Source organism: Prinia subflava, chromosome 1, assembly GCF_021018805.1.
Source record: "Prinia subflava isolate CZ2003 ecotype Zambia chromosome 1, Cam_Psub_1.2, whole genome shotgun sequence".
NCBI lineage: Eukaryota > Metazoa > Chordata > Aves > Passeriformes > Cisticolidae > Prinia > Prinia subflava.
In genome coordinates, this window is record NC_086247.1 from 53,387,388 (window position 1) to 53,413,791 (window position 26,404).

Here is a 26,404-nt window from a genome sequence, read left to right on the forward strand (position 1 = left end):
CTAAAGCTAATTGGAAAAATAACCATATTCAAATTGAGCTAAGTGACTACAAGGTGTATATAGAGCAGGAAAGCAAATTAAGTCCTGATGGACTGAAGGACCAGACAGAAGCTATGACAGGGGTGTTATTTGCTTCACAGTATTTTTCTTAAGTGAGCCAGAGATGTTCGCAACCTCCTCAAGAGGCACAGCCAAGCAAAGCCTCAAGAAGGGACAAGGAGAACACTGGGCATACTTTCTGAAAATCCTCAGGATTTTCCTGTTCCCTGTGAAGAAGGTAGAGGGCAGTCGGATCCTTGTGAGAGGAACAAGGACGAAGCTTCTCCAAAGCCAGCAGTTCTGCAGGCGGCGCTGCCCTCGGCCCAGAGCCACTCCTGCCTCCAGTGCCCAGGACAAACAAGACAACCCTGCACACCCCAAAACTTTCCAGCAGGACAAGACTTTGCCCCACTGTTTAGATGACTAGCAAAAATAAAAACACCTCTGCAACACCACCCGTAAGCATGGGGGAAAAAAGTGGCAGTCAGTCAATCACAGCATCTTCACTTGGAAAAATTGTTTTTCACAAGTCTGATCATTTTAACCCCATTTCTTTAAAGGCTACAATGGCACACTCACTTAGTCCTTTCTCTCTCTTCCTTCACCTTTCTAAATACAGTGTCAACAGTAGTCAACTGGGGCCTGTGTAAAAATAACCAAACAAGTTTACAGGTCAGAAAGTAAGACTTCTCATGTCACAGGACAGCACTCAACAAAACCCAAAAAAGCCCCGGTTTTGTAACTACTCTATCTTGATCTCCTTTGCCGATTCATCAAGCTTGCTGACATCAACTTCATTCCAGCATCTCAGTAGCTGAAAACCATTTAAAAACAAAGGGCAATCAGCATTTTATTAGGATACTCAGCTGCCTATGCCCCACAAGGTAAACTAGTTGCATGTGAGAGCAGCAGGCAGAATAATAAGGCCCACGCACATTTCCAGCAGTCATGCACTGCATGCTTACTCACAACTCCAAGAGGGGAAAATAATGAAAACCTAAACCATAGCTAAAGGTAAAAGGCATGAACTGCTGAAAGCTGTATCCAAAGATGTTCCAAGTGGTACAAACAAATCGTGTTCCTGTGATCAACAATAGCTGGGTTTGTTGCAGTGGTTTTGGCAGAGCTTGATCCCTTGCTATGAACACTTCTGGTTTCACAGCTGCACCAACTGGAAAATGAAAACTGAATCAAGTTGCAGTGTTGTTTTCTCCTCCAGCATAGGCTAAGAACAATGATAATCGCATAAAAAAAAAATTTGGACAAACCAGCCTGGCAATTTAGACCATTTCAGGATGGTGTCAAGTGTGTCTTTAGGTCAAGTGACAGCATTAAGTACTCCACTGCTTCAGCTTCCCCTTCAAGTTCAACGCAACTCTGAATATGACTGCTTTCATGAATGGGCCTCAAGACCAAGTTCTGGTAAGCTTTCAGGCTGCTGCCTTGCGTAGCAAAAATTGCCCGAGTTGGCCTAGATGTCCCCCTGTTCCACACTTCACTTTCAGTAACTATATGACTTGTACGAAAACCTGTTAGAAAAATACGCAAGGTGCAAATTCCACGTAAAACACCACATGCCAGTTTAGACAGTCATGGTAAATATATAGGTTCATGAGTTCAGGTTTATCTGAAGCCATCAGAGAACAAGTGCAGAATTGACATCAGCTCTGTTACAGAAGGCACAGGGCTGGAAACCCTGCCGACCCTGTTGGAAGAACTCCTTTAAGCAGAACTCTGGCTTACCCGTTTCCAATCCATCCTGACTATGTCAAGGAGAACAGAGAGAAGGTGGGAGACGTGAAGGAAAATACTGTACATAGAACACACAGCAATGGCACAAGCAAAACCTGTTTAATTACAGACACCATTGACTTCTGTGCGCTTCATTTTTGTTCCTCAGCTCCCGTTAACTGCACAGGACCGTGGGTCAAGAGAGATCAGGTTTTCCCTCTTTCCTCCCTTAAAAGCACCACCAACAGAAAACTTCCCTGTCACACAGTTACTCTGAACATTTTGTGCATATTTTATAGCAAACATAAAAGGATTACCAAACTGACTGGTCAGATTAATAAAATAATATTCTTAGTGGTGTATTACAGAAGAAATATGCAAGAGTTCCTCCTAAATCAAACTACAATACTTAGCATTAATGAAAATACTTGCATAAAGCACACTCTTAACAATTTTGCCATTTTCCAGTTAAGACAAGTATCAGGAAACCTTAAGGCAAAACCCTTCTTTTTCCACAACACACACTCTTAACAGGTTCTCCCTAACATAACGCGCACACAACACCACATCATCAATTTAAAAAAATATTTAATGCTGCCAAAAAGTATAAAAATACAATAAGAATGGCAGTACAAAACAAAATACTTCCTAATTTATTTCTTTTACATCTTTCTACATTAATACAGGCATTATAAAAACACAAGATGGCATATTATTTTGTTTTGCAAAGTAGCACACGCTGCTGGTGGTCTTCATCCCCTCGGTGCAGTTTACGCTGTAAACAGATAACTGAGGTCTTCTTGGTACTTAACAGACCTCACTTTTTGTTCCCGAAGAGGGGCTCATGTCTCGCTTTGCATGTCAATAATTTGCAGTTTATAGCTGCAGAATATTCACAAGTCTTGAAGGCTTAGGTGTCAGTCAGTCTCGGCCTGCGATATACAACCAAAAGAAAGTCACCGATTCAGTACAGAGTACGGGGATAAAAAACATAGAAAAAAAAAAAGCTAAGAACTGACAGCAGGTTTGCAGCTCACTGTCAACATCAAACAGCTTCTCATGTGTTCCCTGGAGCAACTACTGCCTCTGAGCAAGTACTCTTGGAAAGCTGCTACTTTTCCAGAATGTATTTCCATGTTACAGTCTAAGGCACATCCTTGCTGGAGAGTTTCAAGTACAGGTGGCAGTCCAGCAAACCACTTCCTCACACATGTAACCACAGCACTGCAGAAGTCTCCCCGGGCCTCAGAGGGTCTATGGCAGGCTACATCTCAAAACGCATCACCTCTCACAGCTGTGGAGCCAATCCTGCTACAGCGGCTTGGCAATAACTGTTTCTAGGAAAAGGATTGCCTGTAGTGAGAAAGACACCTCAGCACTGGACATGTTGTTCTTAGGCAAGGGAAGGCTTCACTCTGAGAGTCTACAGAAAAAGACCTTGGTGATGACAGCACCACACTCGCAGGCTACTACAGGCAAAATGCATCTGAGTTCTCCAAGCACTGCACTGATTCAAAAAACAGCTTTCCTCCACCAGTTATGACACATTGAAAGAGGGCTTCCAAGTATTCCTCCTTCCAGTTTAAATAAAGACTCAGACAGAGATGCAATTTTGAACACGTTTATTTTTTGTACATAAAAATGAAAGACTGACTTAAAACTTTGGGGGCAAACAAAAAGGCCCAGGAAGACTACTGTGTGTCACGTCACCTTTGCAAATACTGTCCTCTGGCTTAAGCCACTTGGCCCTGCAGAAGACTTTCTCTTTTGTCATTGTTAATTTAGTTTCTCATGCAGTCCTCAAGTGTCTCAGGTTTTACGATAATGCCAAACAGCAAAGTAAATAATTTGGTTTACATTCATTAAACATAAAGCTAACCAGGCTTTTTCATCGCCTGCATGATCCAGTCACACATACATGCATACACATTTACGCCTCTTCCCTTTTCAGGGGGACATAAACTGATGTCAGTAAACCATATTACTCAAGGTTTAACAGAATAAGCCACGTTTCACTGGCAACATCTCACTTCCATAACAAATCCAGAGGTTTTTTCCAAATTTTGATTTCACACGGATTTAAATTATTTTACTTAATACATTTCAAGGAAAATACAGATGTACCGTCACTAAGTGGACTGTCCCTGCACCAAGAACACAAATAGGAAACCTAGAGGATTAATTCCAATCTTGCAAACGCCTTGCAGTGGAGGTCCAAATGTTTGCTAGGCATTTTTTATGAAAACGTGCATGACTTGTACACAAATGTTCCTCTGAGAGTCAAACATTGTTTTATTAAAGATGCCCACTATGCATCAAATATTTTGACTGATGCATTTCTAGAGAAGAGGGGGCAAACCAACAGAGTAACATTTTGAATTGAGTCCAACAACATTTTAGAAGTAGCATGGAACCAGCCAGCAGTTTGCCAGAAATCAGGGAGGGGAAGAGGAGAGGGGTCAGAAGGCATGTCCTTCAATTTCACCCTTTAAACGTTTCCTATGATAGAGATGACTGGGATCAACAGTTCTTCATTTTGGCCCATATTTGTTCCTATTTAACATCCAAGCTGTGCAAAACTGCTGTAAATTTAAATCCTCCAGAATAACAAAGTATCACAAGGGCTTAGTGTGCAGCAAGAAAAGCAATCCTCCAGATTTTGGGTTTTAAGGATTAGTGATGGACCAGAAAGAAGATTTTTATCCAAATTATTTCCTGGAATGTACAAAGAGACCAATCATTTGATTTTCCTTACTATTCTCATACTATCATGAACAATTCACTGTTCAAAATAGTTTAGTCCAAGGCTCATACTGGTTCATCCTCCTTCAATTATTAACAGTTAAGACTCCTAAGGTACTTGCAATCACAGAACCAAACTTTTACAGAACAACCGCTGAACTTGCAAGTCCTGCTTTATTGCATCAAGAAGGGAACAGAATGTGAGGTGATCTGAATTGGCTGCCCCCTGCCCTGCCCCACGCTGAACTGAAGAATGCTTACTCAGGATCAAGAAAACTGAAAAGCCGGAATTTAGAAGATTGAATCAGGAAAAAAGAAAATCAAGTGACAACTTGACAAGCTGCAGTTAGAGCTCAGTGCCTGTAGGATACTGGTAGCCCAGGAAATCCTCCTCATGCCAAAAGAAGGGCAATAAATGACAGTGTGGTATCAGTCCAAGTTTCGCCTGCACTTTTTCCTTAGATGCTTTTAAGTATCTAGAATAAAATCTGGAATATTTCTGTTACAAAAGCATTTAAATTACATTCCATGTATTTTTCCATAACCAAAATATCTTTATAAGGCACATACATTTACACCTATTACCAGTTATAGCAGATGCTGAAAAACCTGTCCTCAATTTAAAGGGAAAAAAAATATCTTTTGACAGTCTTCTTGCTGGCTAAAAGTTACTGTGGTTGTAAAAATTGTGAAATGTCTTAAAATACATGAGCTGCCTGCCTGTGCTGGGTCCCAGCAGTCATTTTGCTATTCGAGCTGCTGCACAGTTGGTCAGCAATGCCATGGAACAAACTGTCTTGTTCTGCTGACGCACAACCTCGCAAATCGAGCACTCCATGAAACTACACTTGTTCTCCTCATCCAAACCCTTCAGCATTTGTTTACTATACAAACAGCGTAGTCCAGAATAGAATCAGATATTGCAAAATGAGAATTTTAAAGAGTAAACTGTACTTAGGTTTCTGTAGTAAATTGGGCCCCATGCCTCGTATGTGACTACCAAGCTTGCATGTACTGGAAAACTTTGAGTCAATTCCTTCGAATGAGGAGCAAATAATCATCCAGCTCTTCAAGTATTTTTCAGCAGTAAATCCAAGAAGTGCTTTACAAAATGGGGGAGGGGGGTGAAAGAAAACCCCAAGGACCCACACCCACCAGAAAACAACCAAGCATAGAAAATGGAAGGAGAAAACATAACTTCTCTGAAGTTACCCAACAAGGCAATGCTTGAATAAATAAAATTCCAATTTCAAAGTACAATCTAATCCTACAAATTACTAGATCCCAGCTTGAACAACAAGCTACACTCAGCCATATACTATTCTCTGTATTCAAAGGTAATTTAAAGGACAGAAAATGGTTTGTGTTGAATTACTATTTTACAAGTGTTACTACCCCAAGTAATGGAAAGGGAATGCTCAATAATTTTGAAGGGGCTGTAGCACAGATACTTCCAAAATATTAGTCATTAAGGGTTTTACTAATACAGTGCTAGGGAACCTGAAAAGCAGTTCTAGACTTTGTGAAGATACCAAAGTGGCTCATAACAGCTGAAAACACTGGGTATGGCAGAACACTACCAACATTTCTTTTCTATTAAAGCCACCCTTGGAAGTCCTACTACCATTTCCTTTGATGTGTTTTCTACAACTATTACTGACAAATTAATTTTATTCTTTCTAGTAATTAAAATCTATAGACACAAAAAACATTATGTTTTACATTTAATGGAATGTCAGAACTTGAACAACGTTGGCCTTCAAACAGTAGCTGAAGTCTGAATACATTAATCAACAGTATGACTCTCAGTGGGGGCTAAGTTCTCAAAAGCCTTAAAAAAATTCCAAGTCTTACTTAAATAATGAAAACTACAAAAAATAAATAAGGAATGCAAATTAACAGAGTAGAAATTGGCAAGTGCTTCATCAGACCCCTAGCTGCTCATTTCAAACTGGAGAGTCAAATATGGGGAATGGTTGCACTGTTCTTTTCATGCACAAATTATAATTACATTTCGTTTCAAAATGAAATTCTTTTGGTCAGAAATCTGTACAAACTGAGCTTTTAAAAGTACAGTGAACTACAAAAAGATTAAATATGCAATTATAAAATATATTTATCCTAGGTCGTAAGAATATAAAATGTTTATGTTCATGTCACTAGTACATTACACATTACACATATTTAAGGATAACTTCTTTGCATTAATAATGTAAATGATACAACACTGTTTATTGCTTATGTCAGGCATGTAAATTTAAATCCAGACAGCCTTCAGTAGCTAAACCTCCCATGGTTCAGCATTTGTTCAAGATCTGGTAGAACACCATTTTAAAAAGTGTATAAACAGTTGCAGCAAGTTTGTACCTGCTCATATTAAACAAAAACCATCAATTCTGTGGGGGGCAGCGGTTCATTTTTCTAAGTACCTGCAGTGGAAAGTCCTGAGATGCCGACATGAGATCAAGTTTACATCACTTCTCTATTGTAGGTAACAGTCTGTACCCATTCCAGGAATAAGGAGTTTATGCCTAAAGTCACACCCCTACTCATTACTTTCCAGCAAAATTAGCTGTTGGAGCAGTCACACTTACTGTTCACTTACAAGGAATGTTCTTGAAAATACATTTTCCAGCAAGAATAAGCACCAACTAAAATCAGTGTACCAAACCCAATCTTAGTGAGAATAGGTTTCCAGTATAACCACCTTTTTCTTTTTCTTTCAGTCTCATTTAGCTTCTGCTTCATCTGCTGCAGCTTCTGCGCTGTGTTTGCTCTTCTATCCTCTCGCAGTCGTTTTCGGACAGAACTTAAAAAGAAAAAAAGGTGAATCTTACACTGAAGAACAGGAAAAAAGGCTATTATAATATTAAAACAAACCTTATTCCAGTGCTCCCATTAGTTAACCCACCAGTAGCATATGGCAGCAATATAAAAAATCCAAACCAAGCGATCTTTTATTATGTTTTAACCACCTTGATGTATAGAGTTTCAGATAGTGAAGCCCCACAAATACATAAATGACAGATGTAAAAATGTACATGGTACTTTATCTATGAGTTTGACAGAGAACAGAATTAGTGAAGTTATCTGGGCTGAGTCTTTCACCCCTGTCTGTGCCCCATTTGGTGGCTGAGATGTTTTGTGTGGAGGCTGCCTTTATATGCAATGCCAGGTACCACGTGCAAGTGTCACAGTGTTCACAAGGGTGCCTCCAGTGCAGAGCTCACACCAGCGTCAATGACACACTGACTCCAACCCCTGCTCACAGCTGCATGCAGGGTTAATAGTACCCATCTCAGGATGCAAACCAGACCTTGGTAAAGGACATACAATAAACTCGAGTTCAGTGTGTTACATTAGCAGGACGACCTTGTAATTCTGGTCTCCAAAAGTGCCCTCACAATCTCTAAGACAGCATAACTCTGACACAAAAACTAACTTTGATTGACTTCTAAAACACAGCCATACCCTCACGTCTTGTGAGGGGCTCCTTCAAACATCTATGGAATTGCTGTCATTCTCTCTCAAAACACTCATGAAGACCCCAAGAGCTTCTTTCTGTGCATTTGGTGAGGCAGCTGTTAATTTGGAATTCTAGCCTATCCTCATTGAACTGCTGTGTCTCGTCTCAGACTGCAGCCCTTTGGGACACCCTGCCTCCTCCTGTGCACCACATGGCTCAACCTGGCACAGCCCTGGCCCAGTACTGGATCTCTGGCCATGGATCAACATTTGGCAACCCACACAGTCCTCCCAGCTGAGGCATCAGCACTCCTAAGAGAAAGGCAAATTCACCTGAAACGGCTAAACCACAGCAACCTCCTCACAGCAGGCAGATTTAACATGAACACAGTGATACAATTTCAACCACTACACAAAAAGTGGAATGTGATAAAACCTTTGTGTTTCTGAGGAGCCATGTAGTTTATGAAATGTACGTTAGCATTGTATTTAAAAATCAGTATGAAATTATGCTGGACAATTTTACGACTTCACAGTGGAGTTCACTGACAATCTGTTAAAAAAATGCTTTTGAAGTGTGATGTCTAGCTGCTTCAGTTAGAGACATTTGCTTTTCTTCTCTTGACTTCTGAACAGTAAAACTGTATCACAAGGAATCATTGAGGTGGTATTTTTAAAATCATGAAATAAGACAGTCAAATACCACCTGTTCTCTCTTGCTACTGCAGAAAGATCTTGAATGGTTTTTACAATACGAGAAGCAGACAATAATTCAGCCTTTTGAGAGAGTGTATCTGCCTTTTAGAAGTTTCTTTATCATGCCTACTTTTCAATGTTCCCATCTGTGATATCTTGAACTTTAGTGGACAGGTCAGTGTTTATTTTCTCCATCTGATCTTTGTTCTCCAGGCCTATGCTGTTCCCATTGTACTTCTCTGTGGTTATTTTGGTTGGGTGTGGAGGAGACTGCTCGGAACTTGGCGCTTGGTCCTCCTTAGAGAGCTCCTTCCACCGTTTCTGAAAACAAGGAGAGTATATTTCAAACATTCCCCTAATATTAAAGGGCCCCCTTGCCAAGATGTCTTCCAAAAGAATGATCACAGAAGTAGATTAAAGGAACTACCAATCAAGAAAAAAAATTGCTAGATGAAGAAATAAAGTTAGGTCAAGATGTGTCTTCTCCAACAACCATCAATGATCCTTTTTTCTATTTTTCCAGGATGGTGCCACTACAAAGGCATGAGGCCTCTACCTTCAGGGTCTGTACTGTCCACAGCAGCTCCACAATTAGGAGGCATCCTGTCTTACAAAATCCTGCACTGTCCAGCACTTCCCATCTCCCTCTACATGCCACAGGTCTGTGCTGTGCTCTTACTTCTTATGGCTTCAAAATACAACAGGACTTTGCATACAAGAACTGCCTAAAAAAAGAGAACTGGGAAAATGTAACAAAGAGTTATCTATGCCGGAGTCATGGCCTGCTATTTAACTTAGCAGGCCATTAGCCCAGAGATCTACAGCATCATAAAACAGTTATTCACCTTGTTTTGAAAAGTAATCTGAAATGAGATGGAGGAAAAAAAGAAATTGGAAGTAAACCTGTTTTGCTAAATCTCTGTCCTAATGGGTAACTGTCCTAATGACAAATAGTCTGAACGACTTGCTACAACAAAATTTCATGCAGAAAAGAACTCTAGAAAGTGCACAGGAAGGAAAACAATCAGCCCTAAAATACAACCACTTCTTTTCTCACACAAATCAGCTAGTGCCTATAAAGACATAGAATACCTTGTAGGAAAAAAAATCAGTAACTTTTTAAAGTCTATGATAAGGTAGAGTAGCTGAAAATAGAATCTTCTCAAAACAAGTAATAGAGTCCTGTCCATGGAATGATTTCAAGACTGCTGGTCTAAATTAAATATCAAACTCAGAGAGTGATATAAAAAAACAGCTACTTGCAAATGGACTGGTGGCAAAACGAATTTTAACAATGAACTGACTCCTCCACTGCCTCCACAAGTGAAAGTTGTGTTAGCACAGTTTACTGACTTCCAGAATCGAGGGAGACATCAGAGATGAACATTTGGCTAAAGCTAAATAAGAGAGGTTTCAATGACTTCAGGCCCTCTCCATCACTAGCAGAGAAGTGAATACCTCTCATACTCTGAAGAGTACAACCATTCCTTATGGAATAAAAATGACCTAGCTGACCTTGAAAGGAGAAATATGCTTTTTGAGCACTGCCAATTGATTTTCTGCTCATAATGCTGAGGCTTAAAGAGAGAAGCACCAGGACAAATACCTGCACTGCAGGAAACACTGATTTAAGGCAGATAAGCTGAACAATCATAACAAGAACAAGAGAACAAATGAGAAGTGTGCCTTCCCAGGCATTCTCTTACTATGAATAAATAACACACTTGAACGTGACAAGCGGTATTCTGAGTCAACAATGCTCCCTTGAATCCAGAAGTAAGAAATCCTGTGATCTAGATGGGTAAGTGTGGGAATCAGAGCTGCTCAGTTTGGAGCACGGCTTTTAAAAAAAGCCAAGCAGAAAAATATTACTGGACACAGTATCTCATACCACCAGAAACAGCTTCCACAAAATGAAGAGACTAAATTGCTGTTAACATTAGGATGAATCATGAAGTCTTCTAGACATATGGCACAGGTGTCAGACCAGCAGCACACTAGGTGTTGACTAGCAGTTGTGTAAAATTATTTCTTCATTTACACAGCAAGTCAAGACACATTTATTAAAGGGAAGAATCAGACCACTACAAATACCACAAAGAAAGGAAATGTGTTTTAGCTTATCTGCTCTATCTGTGATTTTTAAGAAATCAACAAAACAAAAAAGCCCTAGTACATGAAATCAGAATTAAATGTGTTTCAAAGCCTCTCCTCCCAGCCTAACCCCACACCTAGCCCCAGCCACTTAACAAAGCTGTAAGCTGTTATGCCTGCAAGCCAAACTGATAGAACAGTGAGATTTCGTAATATCTTTGCACTCAAAATCATTACATTTGGCTAGACTGTACTATCTGTAAATACAAATTTTTAGGGCTATGAAGAAACAAGGCAACTTTACCAATAAATATTATGTGTAGCATCAGGCAACTTAAATGCTAGGAAAACAGCAAAGATCAAGAAATTCTAAAAAAAGATCCTTGCCAGCTTTAAAGGGACACTGGGCATTACTTTCCCTTTTTAGTATTGAAAACATCAACTGAACTTTTTTTTTTAAACATTAGGACAGACTAATTATTTTCGTATTCTATGTAAGAGGGGACACAGGGTTAAAAGTTTGGTTTGATAGAAGGCACTCAACAGATACCCTTTGATACCTCCTAGGCATCTACTGAAAAAGGCTAATTATCTAAAAATCCAAGAAAATCACATTTTAAAATAATCTGGATCTTATTTTTTACTACTGTTGCATTCTGTTGTTCAAATACGTGGAGCTAAACATTTACCTGTATAGTTGAATCCCCCATTATAAATTTTGCTCCTTCTATTACAGCCATATATGAAAATCTTAGTTGATCAGGAGTCTGAATAAGTCCCATTCGATATTTTCTCATATCCAGTAATATCTTCTTAATATCTACAGAAAATGGGTCTTTTTTCTCCATCTGTAAAGCAAGTTACATTGAAAGTGTCAATGGTATATAAAAATAATTACAAGAAAAATTAGTCATAAAATTCAATCTAAAAATCAATTCCTTCATATTATGCTTCTATTACTAATATAGAAGACTAACATCTCAAATTATTTTTAATTTGTTTTTGAAGAAAAAATGCAAACAATCTTATGAAAACTTACTATGAACAAATCAAGGATCATGTATTAAACAAATAAATGAGTTCCCTAATATTAAGTCTTAAAATTAAGACATTTAGATATGCTCAATTTCATTCAGGCTTGTATTAGGACTTTGAAATAGGACTGTAAGAATCAGAGCTGTAAAGTAATATTTCCCACTGCTTCTGAATAGAACAGCAATTCAGACTGACTGAATATGGCAGAAGTTTCCTTATTTAAAGCAGAACCCCAAATCCAAGCAATGCACATGCTTGTCCCCACATTACACTCACAAGGTGTTTTTGAAGTACATTTGCATCAAAATATGCAAAACCTCCTATTTTTTCAAAATGCATAAAACCAAAGAAAAACTGAAATTAAAAAAATCCAACAAAAAATAAGTTGAGAGGATCTAACCCAATCAGAAAATGTGTCTCTTGTAATTTAATTGAAATCCTATTTCAGTTAAACCTGTGCTGTCCTTTTCACTATTACCAGGCACAAACAAAAAACTCTGTGCCTGGACTTTCAAGTCCAACAAAAATTTTAATTTACTTAAAATATTATTTAACATTCAAGGTTCACTCATGTAATGAGCAATTATGGATGATGCAGTTCACTAAGTAAGCAAAAAATCTGAACATGCATGTGGCACTGGAACTGGCTACCAAGCCCCACTACCCAGAGGGCTGCACAGCAGGGGAAATCCTGCACCACCCTCCATTACACACTGCAGGAGAACCAGGGGCAAGCCTGAGTTCTGATCCTAGTTCAGATAACAATGAAAGTTTTTCTGCATGCTTAAGAAAAGGGCTCTGGAGAAAAAGACTTATAGATTCAATCATCTCAATATATATTCACAAGCTTTTTCCGTGGAAAAACCAACCAATCCTCAATCTTTTCAAAGCACATCGTACATAAAATGAAAAGAATGTTTACAATTTACTTTCCAGGAAGCTCCGAGAATATATAATAGTCCTGGGGTACTTCAAGAGGGATTTGTAAATGCATTTCAAGAGCTGTGTTTTTGCCATCAAAATATGTGAAGAAAAAAAGAGCATGATGTCTTAAATTAAGTTTCCACTGGAATGTCATTAACTTCAATGTTTTTTAAAGCCTTCTGACCAAAAAGCCCATATTGGGAAGCTTGGCAGGGTGTCAGGAGAAGGGAAGGGATGACAGAAAATGCAAACACTTACCAGAACAAGACAAGTATCTACTAATGAAAATGTGCCGGAACGTCCTATTCCCGCACTGCAGTGCACTACTGCCGGTCCGTGTTCGGGACTCAGGGAACCAGATTCTCTGACTTTAAACAGGAAGTTCAGGAACGAGGCTGGGGATTCAGGAACTCCGAAGTCTGGCCATGTAGTATAATGGAAATGAGAGATCATCCTGGACTCACCACTCTACAAGTGAACACAAATAAACACTACAGCTAGAAAGCAGTCCTCTTTGGCTCAGTTAGCGCACATCTCCCCAACCTCCATCAACAGCTATTTTCTATTTTAAACCTCCCATTGAGATGGACAACCCAGCAACTTGCTTCAAGCTGGATGACAACCAACACTGCATGCTGAAGCAGTTTCACCTGAGTTCTTCTGCTTTGCAATTATTACCACACGCTGGTTTTTCCTTCTTCTCAAACTTCCAATATTATGTTTGGCTTGCTTTACTACTTACTCCCAAATATTTTTCTTTGTCTACCAATAATGCAGTTCAACTGCTGACTGCAGTTACTGGACAGCCAGAATTAACATGACTGAAAAAATCCATGTCAGCATTGTACACATTCTGCATTCTTGCTTAGAGCAAGTTCTAATGCCAAGAGGTATTACATCTCCTTTATACTAACCACATTACTGAGAGGAGCAGGAAGCGCTCCTTCCTGGAAAAGGCTATAAAGCCCATACAGCAGGACATCCAGCAAGATTTCTGCTGGACATCTTCTATCTTTTGAAGTAAAAAAGTAGGATTCCAAAATCATACAGCTGCTTCAGACCCAATCTGTTAGAGTTCCTCTCCTAACACAACCAACTAACTGCACGTACTGAAAAGAGCAAGAGAGTATGGATATGAAATTTGGATCATATTTTTATGGAACTCACTTCAGACTTGCTGTTAAATGCTACTCCTTACCATGGTGATTCTGAGACAAAATGATCCCTGATTTTAGCTCAGGAATTTTAGAAATGCTCAAGGTTTTTTGTAATTTATTAATTCAGTTATTTTTAATTAATTCAGTTATAATTTATTATTTCAGTTATTTAATTTTTCCCATAACCTTGGCAAAGTTTGAACAGAAAAAGATTTAAAATCAACGTACACAAGAAAAGCTATTTCTCTTCTTCAGCAACAGTAAAATATAGCCATGAAATTAAAAGAAATTCTACTGTTTTTCATCTGCTCAGTCTGTTTCTACTTCTTATGAGAGACAACTTACGAAATTCCTTTGTGAAACTAAAAGAATCCATTTCATGGTTTCCGCAGGAACAAAAATAGTCTCCCAACTTGTCTTTTGCATTCAATGCCCAATACAGCAAGACTGCCAATACTTTCACAGAAAATAGTGGATATTAGCATGACTCCAGTCACTCTCAGATCCACAGTTATCTTCCAGAAATATTTTGTCTTTTGGCTAGCTGCTCAACAAGGACAACGAAGTGTGATCTACGATATTGGGAAATGAGTTTGTGTTAAGATCTCATAGGGGTAAAAAGGAGTACCAGGCCCTACATTGTATGAATATACTGGGACTTCCCCTTGTCTGGAGCAGTTTTGCAAGTAGAAAGTTAATTCACAAATGAACTCAATGATCTGTTTGTTTAAAAACCATGAAGGAAACACATTTTTCGTAAGAAATTGGGAAGTAACACTTAAGCAATTTCCTCTAGTTCTAAGAAAAATAATTCATCACTTTAGAAACAAAATTAAGAAGAAAACTGGAGAGGTGAGCTAAATGCACATGCTAAGTAGAGGCTGAAGTTGCTTCTGGTGAATCTACACGGTCTTTGTAGGTGGTAATTGATACTCCCTACTTCAAGATTCTGAAAGAACATTCCAGATGAAAGTATCCCTTACACTTCAAGAAGGCAAAACCACCTTTCACCTTTTTTGTCATTTGATTTTTGTCACCTCAAAAAAGGTGACCTGTGGGGTTTGTGTGGGCTTTTGTTTGGTTGAGAGGTTGTTTTGTGTGGGTTTTTTATCCAATACCATCCGTAACAAGCACTGACATCATTTTCCTAAAGAAAAAGAACAAAGTATGGCTAAGTGTCACCCCATTACACACTAATCTGAAATAATTATTTCTAAAAGAGAGATGAAACTGTGCTGCTGTACATGTCACTCTGCTCTAACCCACAGAATCACTTTTTTTTTCCTTTCTTGTATGAAGGTTTTATCCATCCCATGATTTTCCATCCCTTCAGCTCATTATAAAAATACCTAAATTCTTCATCTCTCTACAAGAGTCCTTTGCAAGGCACTGGAACCAGCTGGTCATCTTTGAATTCACAGTCTCTAATCCTACAGCCAAATCCCATTTGAGTATTTCAAACCTCCCACATTGCTCTCTCAAACAGAATGGCTCTTTCAAGTGGTGCTTGGCAGTGAAGCTGTAGAGCTGAAACACTGCCTTTGTGAGGATCTGTACCAGCCTTTCTTAAACAGCTCCCAGTCACTGAGCCATGCAGCACTTACACGAAGTGACGTGCGACTGTTACCAGAAGAGCTCTGGCTTTTTGGTTCACAACTGTTGATGGACAAAAATTCAAATTTAAATAACAACTAATTTAATTTGGCTGATCTTTTAAAATAAAAACCCCTGGACTTCAAGACTCAGGCAGCAATATAAAATTTTATATGTTATACACAAGGGATGTATTTCTGCATGGTAACTGAAAACCAGCTTGTTCTATGGTAACCACAACACAATTTTCCAAGATTTATTCCCTAAGACTAGCTACCAAAAAAAAGTGTTGAATAATCATGGGACAACACTTAAACAGCTGGGTTTTTTTTTTTAATTATTCAAACTGTGGAAGTTTGATGAACTACTCAGATAAGCTTTCCATAAATAACCAAGATAGCTAAACCTGATGAACTTATAAAGCTGCCTCCACCCTGCACAGCTCTGCACTGACTGCTGGAAACACCAACAGTATAATCAAAGGACAATCAAAGCACAAGCTCCGAGTTACAGAGAAGCACACGAGGACTTGAGCAGAAAAGGAATAGCCCATTGGATTAACTTCCAGCAAAACAAGCCTTGCCATAACCTTTTTACAGTGACTATCTAATCACTCGAAACAAAAAGGAGCAAAAATCTTAAGAGTAACTTCAGGGTGTTCAGTCCCTGGGAGTTTGAACATGAGTAAAAACACTACCAAAATGCTCAAAGGTTAAGTTGGTGCTTTCAAGGTCAAGTAAATCAGGAAGACAAAAAAATGCTGGTCTATCAAGTTTCACAAACTCTTTATAAAAGCCATAATCAAAGTGCTACTGAAATGGTCAAATATATAACATACCTACAACCCTACAGTGGTCCTGTATTTACTGAACACGCCTTGGGTTCGTTAACAACTACTTCAATCATAGAAAAATGAAAAGGCATGCTATAATGGCAATATTCTACAAACTGAAATTCAAAAAATATAAATCAACTTCTACCAGAGCCTCCTCTATTTGCTCATTCATGATGGCCAAAATGTTTTCCAAAATTTAAATAAAAATGGTCCTGAAAATACAGGGGCCACATAATCATCACAAACATTCTGGTTTATCCACGGGATCAGCTAGTGAGGGCCACTAAGCAGTCCTGCATTACCTTAATCTAACAGTCACAGCCACATAGAAGCTTGGTACTAAGTTGAGAACCCATTTTACTATTGTTTTTTTCCAAATATTTACTATTTGTGGAGGACTAAAGATTCCACTTGGGATTTATTAACAGTCCTGACTCTGAATTATCACACCACCCATGTCACATTAAATTAGTTCATTTCTCCTAGTCCTTTCTCCCCCAACAAGAATTTTCTTTGCAAACTTCTTCTACTGCTGTATTACTTCCAGAAAGCCAGTCTAAGATAGATTCAGAAAGGTTCCTTCTTCAATTTCAAATTCCACTGCTCCATTTCCTCATCCAAGCAATTCCTGCTTTCCCTGAAGATCTGATGTTCATTTGCCCTCACATAGCTTGCCTGAATTCTTCAGTACATGTTTTTGCTTATAAGCATTCTTTATGTGTCATACTGTATCTTTCTCAGGATATCTGGGTTGCCACACCAGAGATTACTAAAAACGAAGTTTTCTTTCTCTAAAGACCAATACACAGAGCTGTGACATTAAAGAAAAAAAAACAACTAAAAGCAACAATAAAGAACAATATAAAAATACGCGTTCAACACAAGGTGGAGCTTTTCCCAAGTTAGACATCAACATTGTCATAAAAAGGTTATTTTATAGATTTAACAATATGTATCCTACACCATACCATCACTTCTCCAATAAGCTGGGAGACTTTGCTTCAAATCACAGCCTTTCAACAGCTTCACACATAAATGATTACACAATTTTAACATGAGCACAGTATCTTCCTTCTACCCTTATTTTCCAAGAGGCACTGGTTGGTGGAAGCCTTCAGAGTAAGTCTCTGTTAAGGAACTGTTTAGAACCTGACCTACTACAGTAGAAAGCAGCACTCAACTTTCAGAAGAGCTAACAACTGACACCACCAAATCCATGGAGGACACAAAATGAACCATGGTGGAAAAGCAGCTTCAAGTGCCTGTATTCTAAAATGCAGACTGGGTCTGGCAAAAAAAAAATAAGGAAATTCTAAAATAATCACCAGCAAAACAAAGAACATTAGGAATCTTTTCAAAACTTTTGGAAAGATACCAATAAACACCATTTTCTCTCCAAAGCCTTACTGGACTGTGCTAGGCCCAAGAACAAAATTTTTTTCTTATAATAGATATTAAAAAAAAAAAAATCAAACCAACAAATGTCTTGATACAATCCTGAAAAAGAACAGCCCCCAATCCCACCTGTACTTCTAAGTAATCTTTAACAAACACAGCAGTGAAACCAGCCAAATACTCAGAGGTTGTTTCATTGGTAACAACATAAACACTTTACTCTTCATATACCAGTATTTTGTTTATGTCTTAAAGAGATTTGCTGCAGTAAGACAAACTTGAACTCAGAATGGTTGCATTATAAAGACAACCTTGCTTCTCTCAGTTTTCAAGGAAATACTAAAAATTTAAGTATTCTTGGCATTCAGAGTATATTTTGTTCATGAGTCATCCTATATTCCAGGCATTGAGTGGCTAAATGTCTTACAGTCTGCCTCCCCCAAAGGCCCCTCCAGAATAACTTACATAAACACAGTTAAAGCTCACATTTCAAGTTACTGTGAATACTCAGTTCCCACAAGTTTTATGGTATAATTATCAAATTCTTATAAAAGGCTGCATGTAACATTGACAGTGTTAGACTAGAAACTATGCAGCTTTTTTTGCTTGAGTAACCAAGTATGTTCTGCTTCTTCTACAAAAATTATGCTTTGGAGTTAATATTGATGGAGCCTTACCAGAGTGCTAGAGAGATAAAACTTCATTACAGAAAGATTGGTGATTATTTGTGAAACTGATTTGTGTAACTGTTTTGGCCGTATGTTCTGACCCTAACCATAAACCATAAGTTTGCCATCTTAAACCAGGACAATGACACACAAGAAACTCTGTACAGTGCTGACAGGCCTGCACTGCTGCTCCAAAACAAACCCTGAAATTTAAGAGTTCAATAGCTCCAACTCAAAAGTCTACCCAGTATACACTGAGCTGTTCCTGTAGGCATTTCTGCATTCTACAGTTAATGTTATGTTCAAACATATACATGTAAGGAAAACTGCATCCTTAATGTTATGTTCAAACATATATGCATAAAGAAAATTTCATCCTTTGAAAATAGGAAGTTTAAAAGGAAGGGCCAAACCTACTGTTTGTGTTATCAGACAAACAATTCCACAAAGAACACTTTGGTAGTTAGGAAAACTTGCCTCAGCTTTCCAAAAGGAAGAGTTGTTCTTTTTCAAGCACTAGCTAGCCACCATTACTCATCTTTCTTTTGCTTTTGCTGTCAATAAACAAACTACTAAAGAGAAGTTCTTCAGGTCAGCAGGACAGTATTTCATAAAGCTCTTCTAACATAGAGAAGACTAAGAAACAACATGCCAAGTTTTATCATGTTGATCTCATGAGGGAGGTTATGAATTAATGAATATTATCTCAGAATACCATCAATAGTTACTAGAAATTCAAATATTTGAGAACAAATATATCAATAGTTGTATAAAACAACATGCAGAACAACTTCAAGCTTTCCTTTCCCAAATTCTCTGACAAAGACAACCTTGAAAACTTGCCATACTAGCACCTTCAATTAATATAAGGCAAGATTTATAGGGAGAGAGAATATCTTACAAGACATAGCTGGAACAAACAGACAAGCTCTTCAATCCTGTCTTCCACTCTGAAACAGAAGCAGCAAATTCCACCCCAAGCTCAGGCCAGGAACAATTTTTTTGAGCTTAACTTGGTTAAATTGTCAAAGTTTAATCTCTTAATTTTTTAAGAGAAAAGGATGGTTGGTCCTGTGGAGCAAAAGTGGAGGGAAGCAAGAGGAGATAAAGTTACCTATCTAGAGGTGGTAATCACCCCTCCCCCCACAAACTTAAGGCAGCTGGACTAAATTACACGGAAAACTCAAGTTCCACTAAAAAAATCAGTAATTACTCAGTCAGGTTTCTGATATTCAAAGGAAATCAGAATTTTCCACTCTTGTGTTCCTCCCTTTAAGTTAGTTTTTACATCTCCTCTTAGAATCACCACTACCATCATTTAGAATTCAGCATGTTAAGCTGCTGCCAAATGGAAAATATAAGTATACAAATGCCAAAGATGTTATCTCTCCTAATGTATAGATTGAGGTCTAAATCACTTGCTTGTTTCCACACAAACATCTTCAACATTCTCAGAAGCAAAGTGCATTAGAATTTCCAGTGTAAGAGCTCACTCAAACCTGAAGTGACATCATGCTAAGTGGTTCTCATTATACACTTAAGCCCATGACTAGGAGCTGTACAGACTGAGGAAAGCTTACGTTGATATTTTCTAATTGCAGTAGATGCACCGTGTAATAGGATTTGACGTCTTCAGACACTAGTCTCACACGGAAACCTGTCTCACTGTATGTCATAACTTCCTCTTCTTTTGTTGGCCAGTATTGTGCACACTTCACCTAATGGATTTTTTTAAAGAGAAAAAGAAGAAAAAAAAAAAGAAAAACCTTGTTAAATATCCTAGTATCTTGGGCTTTGCATGTACAGACTCTGAGTGCACATTGTTCAATACAGTAGACTCAAGTACCTGCTCCCACTTTGTGGAATTCTTGAAGTCCATAATGTTTACAGCCAAGTGATTACTACTCTTTCAGTGGCTATTACGCATTCCAGCTTTATGTGTTTGTATTTTCTTTCACCACATGGCTAGCATGTTTTGAGATACATCTTAAGCCTTCCCTTTCCCCCCTCTAGTTCTCTACAGGGAACTGAGATCTCAGCTCAGCTGTTTCAGCATTTCCCCCTTTCTTTCTGACTTGTACACCTGCACATTTACAGAAGTCATCTATTTAATCCAGTTCTACCCCAGCTTGCTGAATACTGGAAGGTTCTAGTGAAACTAAAAATGAACAAACCAATGCAAAACTATTCTTTGTCCTGTATTGCTCCACCTCTGCAAACTTTCTGAAAGAAATTTTTTGCACAAGAAAATAGATGACTTTTTTTTTTAACAGACCAGTCGATTTTTTTTCACTAATCTGCACTGAATAAAAACCATAAACCTCACGTGACATGCATATAAAACAAAAATCTGCAATGGTTTTAAGCACAACAGCAGAAAAACGACATCATAACAGAAGATTTGTGTATTCTGCACGTATGTCACTGGTTTTAAAGCATCAAAAATAACTAGATCGATGTAGTAATTCTTGGGCAGCAGTCTGCCTTCACTGTCACAGTTAACACCTCTATATAAACAAATACATTACTCTGCTACATTTAGAAGAAATAATCTCAAGCTAGTTGTTTTCCCACCTTCCATTCTATCCAAGGAACATCTTACACTGCCTCTACTCCTCACCAGTTCTATGTGTACATCCTTTCTCAGAATGTTACTTTCACCTTTCTGGATGTACGTTTGTTAGACACTATTTTCATCCAACTGACCTGTATGTCTTCTCTCCCTCCCTTCACTGTTGTATTAAATACCCATTATACTGCCCACCAGTGAGAACCTTTGTTAGTTCTTCTAATGTAACAATCGAACTTTGCTCAACTGTATTGAAATAGTGTGGCTTCTTTTATAACGTTAGGCCTCATGTCACTTACCGATTCCTTTTCAACAATCCTGTTCAGCATGACAACTGCTTTGGTTTGTTGCTGCCATACCATTAGCCAAAAATGACAACATGTATTAGGTAGTGGACCCTGTGTATAAGAAATACAAAAATAGGCATGAGAATATATAGGCTAAGCAGTGTTTGAGCACAGTTAATAGTTCACTGTGGGTAACAGGAAAAAGCCTTCCTCTTAAGTTTAAACAAATTATTAACAGAATGATAGAAATAAACGGCAGACAAGAAAGTAGCCACACTACACAGATCATTCCATGACTTAAAAGGGCTGGGTTTTTTAAAGGAAAAAAATACCAAACTAACCCAAACAACAATACAATATGAACCCCGGGAAGGGATATTTTGGTTTAAGCATAAATGCTATTGTGCTGTTAGAAGAAAAGCTACTGCAAGCATGCTCAGAAGGTACAAGATGGAGGCTGAAGTATTGTTGTAACCTTAATAGGTTACAACAAAAGAACTGAAGAAAAGAGCAAGAAATATTTGAGAAGCTTCATATGCAGCAAATTACACATACTTCAATATCCCTTTTAGCTTTTCTTAAAACATAAAATAATCTGCTCTCAACTCCATCCCACTGGCAGTTAATATGAGATAACTTTAATTCATCGAGACAAGAAACAATCCAAATACAAATTACAACTGCACAAATCCTCCTCCCTAGATTCTCAATCCCCATAATAACCCAGTAATTGTACTACTTACCTGTGTTAAAATGTAGTATCTCTGGGCTTCTTCTATGACCACTAGGCTGGCATTGATATAGTCATTCTCAGTGTTCTGGAGTTTTACACGACTGTGATCATCTAAAATTCAAAGAAAATTAAGAATTAATGATGCATCCATCTAGATGAATACTGTCTAACAGGTAAGTTTAGGTCTGACAAGCAACTAGAATTAAATTCTATTGTATGACCCAAACAACAAATAACAAATATGAGGGAAATTAATTTCTCACATAACTTTAATAACTGTCCCATTCTCCCCTTGGCATTCCATCAAATTTCAAGCAGCTATTAATAGAAGCTGCTCGGAAAACTGGAATACCTATTTTTTTAAAAAAAACCAACCAAACAAAATAATCCTCCCACACAAGCCTAAAGCCTGACTGTCATCCCTCAACAGTTACATTTCCTTAATACAACAGCACAACAGCTCACACCAGACAACACTGTCCAATCACACCAGATAACTCCACTGCACTATTTCCTAAGTTCAAAATTCAAAGGTTTTTGTTGAACCGAAGTTTGAAAGGTTGACGTAGAGTCATAAAGTTAAGCTCACCCAGCTACAAAAACCCCAGTAAAATCTACTTTCAGTAATTCAGCCAGGCTTTGATCAATTTCATTTTCCCTGTATGCTATTGTCTAATATTATGCAACATAAAAATACTAAAAAGGCACATGGAAAACCAAAAATATTCAACAAATCATCCAATTAAATGAAGCATAATCTAACTAGATGGTTTCACCTCAAAATTATATACGCAAGACCAATGATTCCCATGTTTACAGCAGAGGCAAGCAAAGGACTCTGTTTAAAATTCTACCATTAATATCAGAAAGATTATCATACTATCACACTAAAAAACTGCATAATAAAAAGTCATTGTGGTTGTTCCTAGAACCTTTTAGTACCTGATTTATGAACCTCTAGCAGACATTTAGGTAATCACACTTGTTCACAGTAAGTAATCCTTCAGCCATTTAGCAGTCACTGTATTAAATAAACAGCACTTTCAGTTTAAAATTTGAACACAACTACATGCCAAAAAATGAGATTCAACTGACTGTAAACTTCCTGAAGCTCAACACCTAGCAGACTAAGAAGAGTAAATGAAAATAGCACATTAAAATTAATTTGAGCCACTTCAACATATTTCAGAAAGAGATGGAAGAGATTCCATAAGGAAACTGACAGCAGAGTCAATTACGATGCAACACCAGTTTTTAAAATTCACCTTGTCTAACCCACAAAACTCAATCACAGCCCAGATTGCTGTTAAAATGCCAGCCCACCCATCCTTGCACCAAAAGGCTCACTTCCTTTAGGAAAAAAGCCACGAGCTTTGACATTAGTGACTAGCAAGTATCAAACTCAGCACAACTCCAATAGCTGAACTCACAGCCAGCCGGTGCAGCTCAAGGCTTTTATCTCAGAAATCCATAAATACAAACCTGGATAGACAAAAAGCTGATGGCAATCAAAAACCAGTTGCTGAATTAGACGCTTGTTCTACAGACTGCTTGTGAGATTTTAATATGAATACTTTCCATGTGTTTGGAAACCAGGGAAAAGTACATTTACTGGGTCTTGATCTGCCTTTACGTGCTCCCCCATCTATCAGCTATTGGCAACTGCCAAAGACGATCTTGTTGGATTCAAGTAAAGAAGTCACCCGTAAAATAGAACTATTTTGCTGCTGCTGAAGCACTGAAATTTGGGGATGCTGCCCTACCTCCCTTAGCTCCTAGGTTTTATATGCATTCACGTATGAACATGCAGAGGACAGAAAAATGCTGAAAATTTATTTTTGATATAAAATATACTATGTTAGTCTGTTTTCACTATCATTGCAGTTGTAAGGCAACACCATCTTAACTTTCAGGAGTCTTATAAGATTAATAATATCCCTGTGTGAAGAAAAAAAAAATTATCAAAGCCAAGACACAGCAAAATTAAGACACATGTGCATTTTAAAGTAAAATATATCTCTTTGTATTCTTTTGCTGGGATAGGAAAGCATTACTTTTTCCTTTCATGTATCACTTTATCTGAAATGTTTCTACTGGAAAGAAACCAAGACCTCTGTAAATATTACATGTCATTTGCCAACAGGAAAAACTTAAGATCTTGTTATAGTAAATCACACATACCGGTACCAGTGTTCTCGGAAAGGTGACGCAAGCAGGCGCTGTTAACAGTTTAATCACCCCGCGGCAGCTGCTGTACTGCTGCCAGGGGCAGAGCTGCAGTCTCTAAGGAGGATTCCTGCTTTAATCCTCACATTCTCACATTCACTTTTTCCCTTCTTATAAATTCTGCTTTGTAAACATGACAGATAAAGTTCTGCAAGTTGTTTCTTTTAAAGTCCTTTTACACCTAATTCTATGCACAGACAGCCTCCCTCTCCCTCCCCAACCAAAACAGAGGAGATCCTGCAAGTACTCTGGCAGACTGTCCACAGGGAAAAGAAAAAAAAAAAGAAAAAACAGTAGAATATATTGATTTCCCTTCTTTCAAGGGATGAGGCTCTTAAAGGACACAATGACCTAGAAACCTCATTCAAACCCTGGCTTGCTCTTCTGAATTAACTGAAGCAAGCCAACTTTTGACAGTGAGTTAGCTGTAATGTATTTCCTGTACGTATATAATTTCCAGTTACAAAGTACTTAGATTTATATGAATGATAAACCTATCTTTAAGATAAGATTTATCTTATGTGTTGCCATGGCCACAGCAGCTAAAATACAGTACTCATTTTCTGAAGCACTAATTCCCCTATTTCAACAAACTATGCACCCTGAAAAGGAAGTGGAAACCTTAAAAATTATTCTCATTCTGGCTCCTGAGAAAAAACACTTCCAGAACAACCCTGTCAGAGAGAAGCAAACTCTTGATTACCCATTTCCAGTGAAACCCTGTCCCACTGACAATACTTCCCATATAATGGCAAGACTTCACAATTCTCATCAGTCTGCTCACCCCTCGCTTGACAGAAAATGACAGATCCAGTTAAAATCAAGATACAAAATGTTTGGCATTTTACATCACGCAGTTATTGCAGTTGTTTAATGAAAGGTTTTTGTTATAAAACAACTGTGTTTCTAGAACACTTTAGAACTTCAAAATTATCTTTTATCCAAGAGATGTCTCTGGTCCCCCAAATATAGAGCTATTAACAACAGAGGAAGGAGAAATGCTACTTAGTGGATTAAAGAATGTCATAAATAAAACATGCAGCCGCAAGCCATCCCAGTGACCCTGCCTGACCTTTCCCGCCTACCAACAAATCCCCTCCATTTCACTAATCTAGATCTAGTCTATCTGGGCTGCTAAATTATTCAAATTGCAATACTCTGTCACTAGACTAACAGTCTCAAATTTCAGAGGTAGCCTAAGGCAAAGGAAAGGCAAAACGACTTTTCTTAACCACCCCGTCACTGGCTGTACACAAGGAATGCCACCATATCACTCACGGCCTAGCTCGCCACTGGAATGGATTCACACTGAAATGTGTCACTGCTGCACAGCATCCTTACACTCGTCAGCAGGACTATGGAAAAAAAAATCTTAAGGCACATTCAAGTTTAGATCAGCATGTGCTGTAAAATTCCCCTCTTCCCCAACCTCAGAGGAAGAAGTATCTCCAAAGTCAACAGCAGGTTGAATTTATTTTAGAACGTTTCACGTGGTAAGATGTTTTAGAGAACCATTAGATAATGTCATAAAAATCATCAATGTCAGCTTCTAATATGGACAAGAAATGCAGCAGGCTAATTTTGGGCTGAACATCTCCCTGTTCTCAGCGCATACACTTGAAACACAGGACAGAAAGAGAACATTCCTGCAATGATAATTAATCAGCACCATGTGTAAAACCATTCAAATCAGCTCCAACTCTGTTCCCTGTAAAGCAAAATACTCTTCATGTTCCTCTCCTGTATTCTATGCCAACTGTAAGCCTACGGTTGAAAGATCTGACACAAGATCTACTCAAGGCCACAGGAAGAAAGCATGAGAAATCAATACTTTGCAAGACCTTCCAAAAGCAACATGATCTATCAGCAAAAATGCTCAGATGACCCAGGTTCTTGAGCCACACACTGTGTTAAAAAGGAAGGCTGAAGAGAAAACTGCATAAACACCCATATACCCTTCAAAAGGAAAAAGGCAAAAAAAAATCCTGCCAGTCTTGCTGAGGGGATTTCCTTCTTGCCTGTACATCTGGGAACTCGGCTCTAAGGGTGTTTACTGTCAATCTGAGACACTAGACTCCTCTGGTAACAGCTAAGGATAAGATTTAGAAGGAAAGTTAATTACAGAAATCCTTGGAGTTCCATTAAAATTATTAAAAAAGAATAACAACCTCACAAGTTACTGTCCTCTGTTAACGACGTTTTCTGAGAAATGGTT

General features: G+C 38.2%; 1 protein-coding gene across 2 annotated transcripts in view; it reads right to left on the bottom strand.

Moving 5' to 3' along the window:
• Positions 1–2,341: 2,341 nt before the first annotated feature.
• The window catches only part of PTPN2 (protein tyrosine phosphatase non-receptor type 2), a 30,076-nt gene continuing 6,013 nt past the window's right edge, over positions 2,342–26,404 (bottom strand). Inside the window, exons 3-10 of one of the 2 annotated variants that reach the window (XM_063397005.1) lie at positions 21,974–22,074; positions 21,243–21,341; positions 19,955–20,092; positions 12,985–13,194; positions 11,457–11,615; positions 8,804–8,994; positions 7,220–7,321; positions 2,342–2,702 (exon numbers count right to left, since the gene is read on the bottom strand). In XM_063397005.1, the coding sequence (XP_063253075.1) occupies positions 2,681–2,702; positions 7,220–7,321; positions 8,804–8,994; positions 11,457–11,615; positions 12,985–13,194; positions 19,955–20,092; positions 21,243–21,341; positions 21,974–22,074 (1,022 nt within the window). In that variant the 3' untranslated portion in view covers positions 2,342–2,680. Of the gene's footprint in view, positions 2,703–3,375; positions 7,322–8,803; positions 8,995–11,456; positions 11,616–12,984; positions 13,195–19,954; positions 20,093–21,242; positions 21,342–21,973; positions 22,075–26,404 lie in introns of those variants that run through there. The other variant, XM_063396997.1, reaches the window with a different exon arrangement.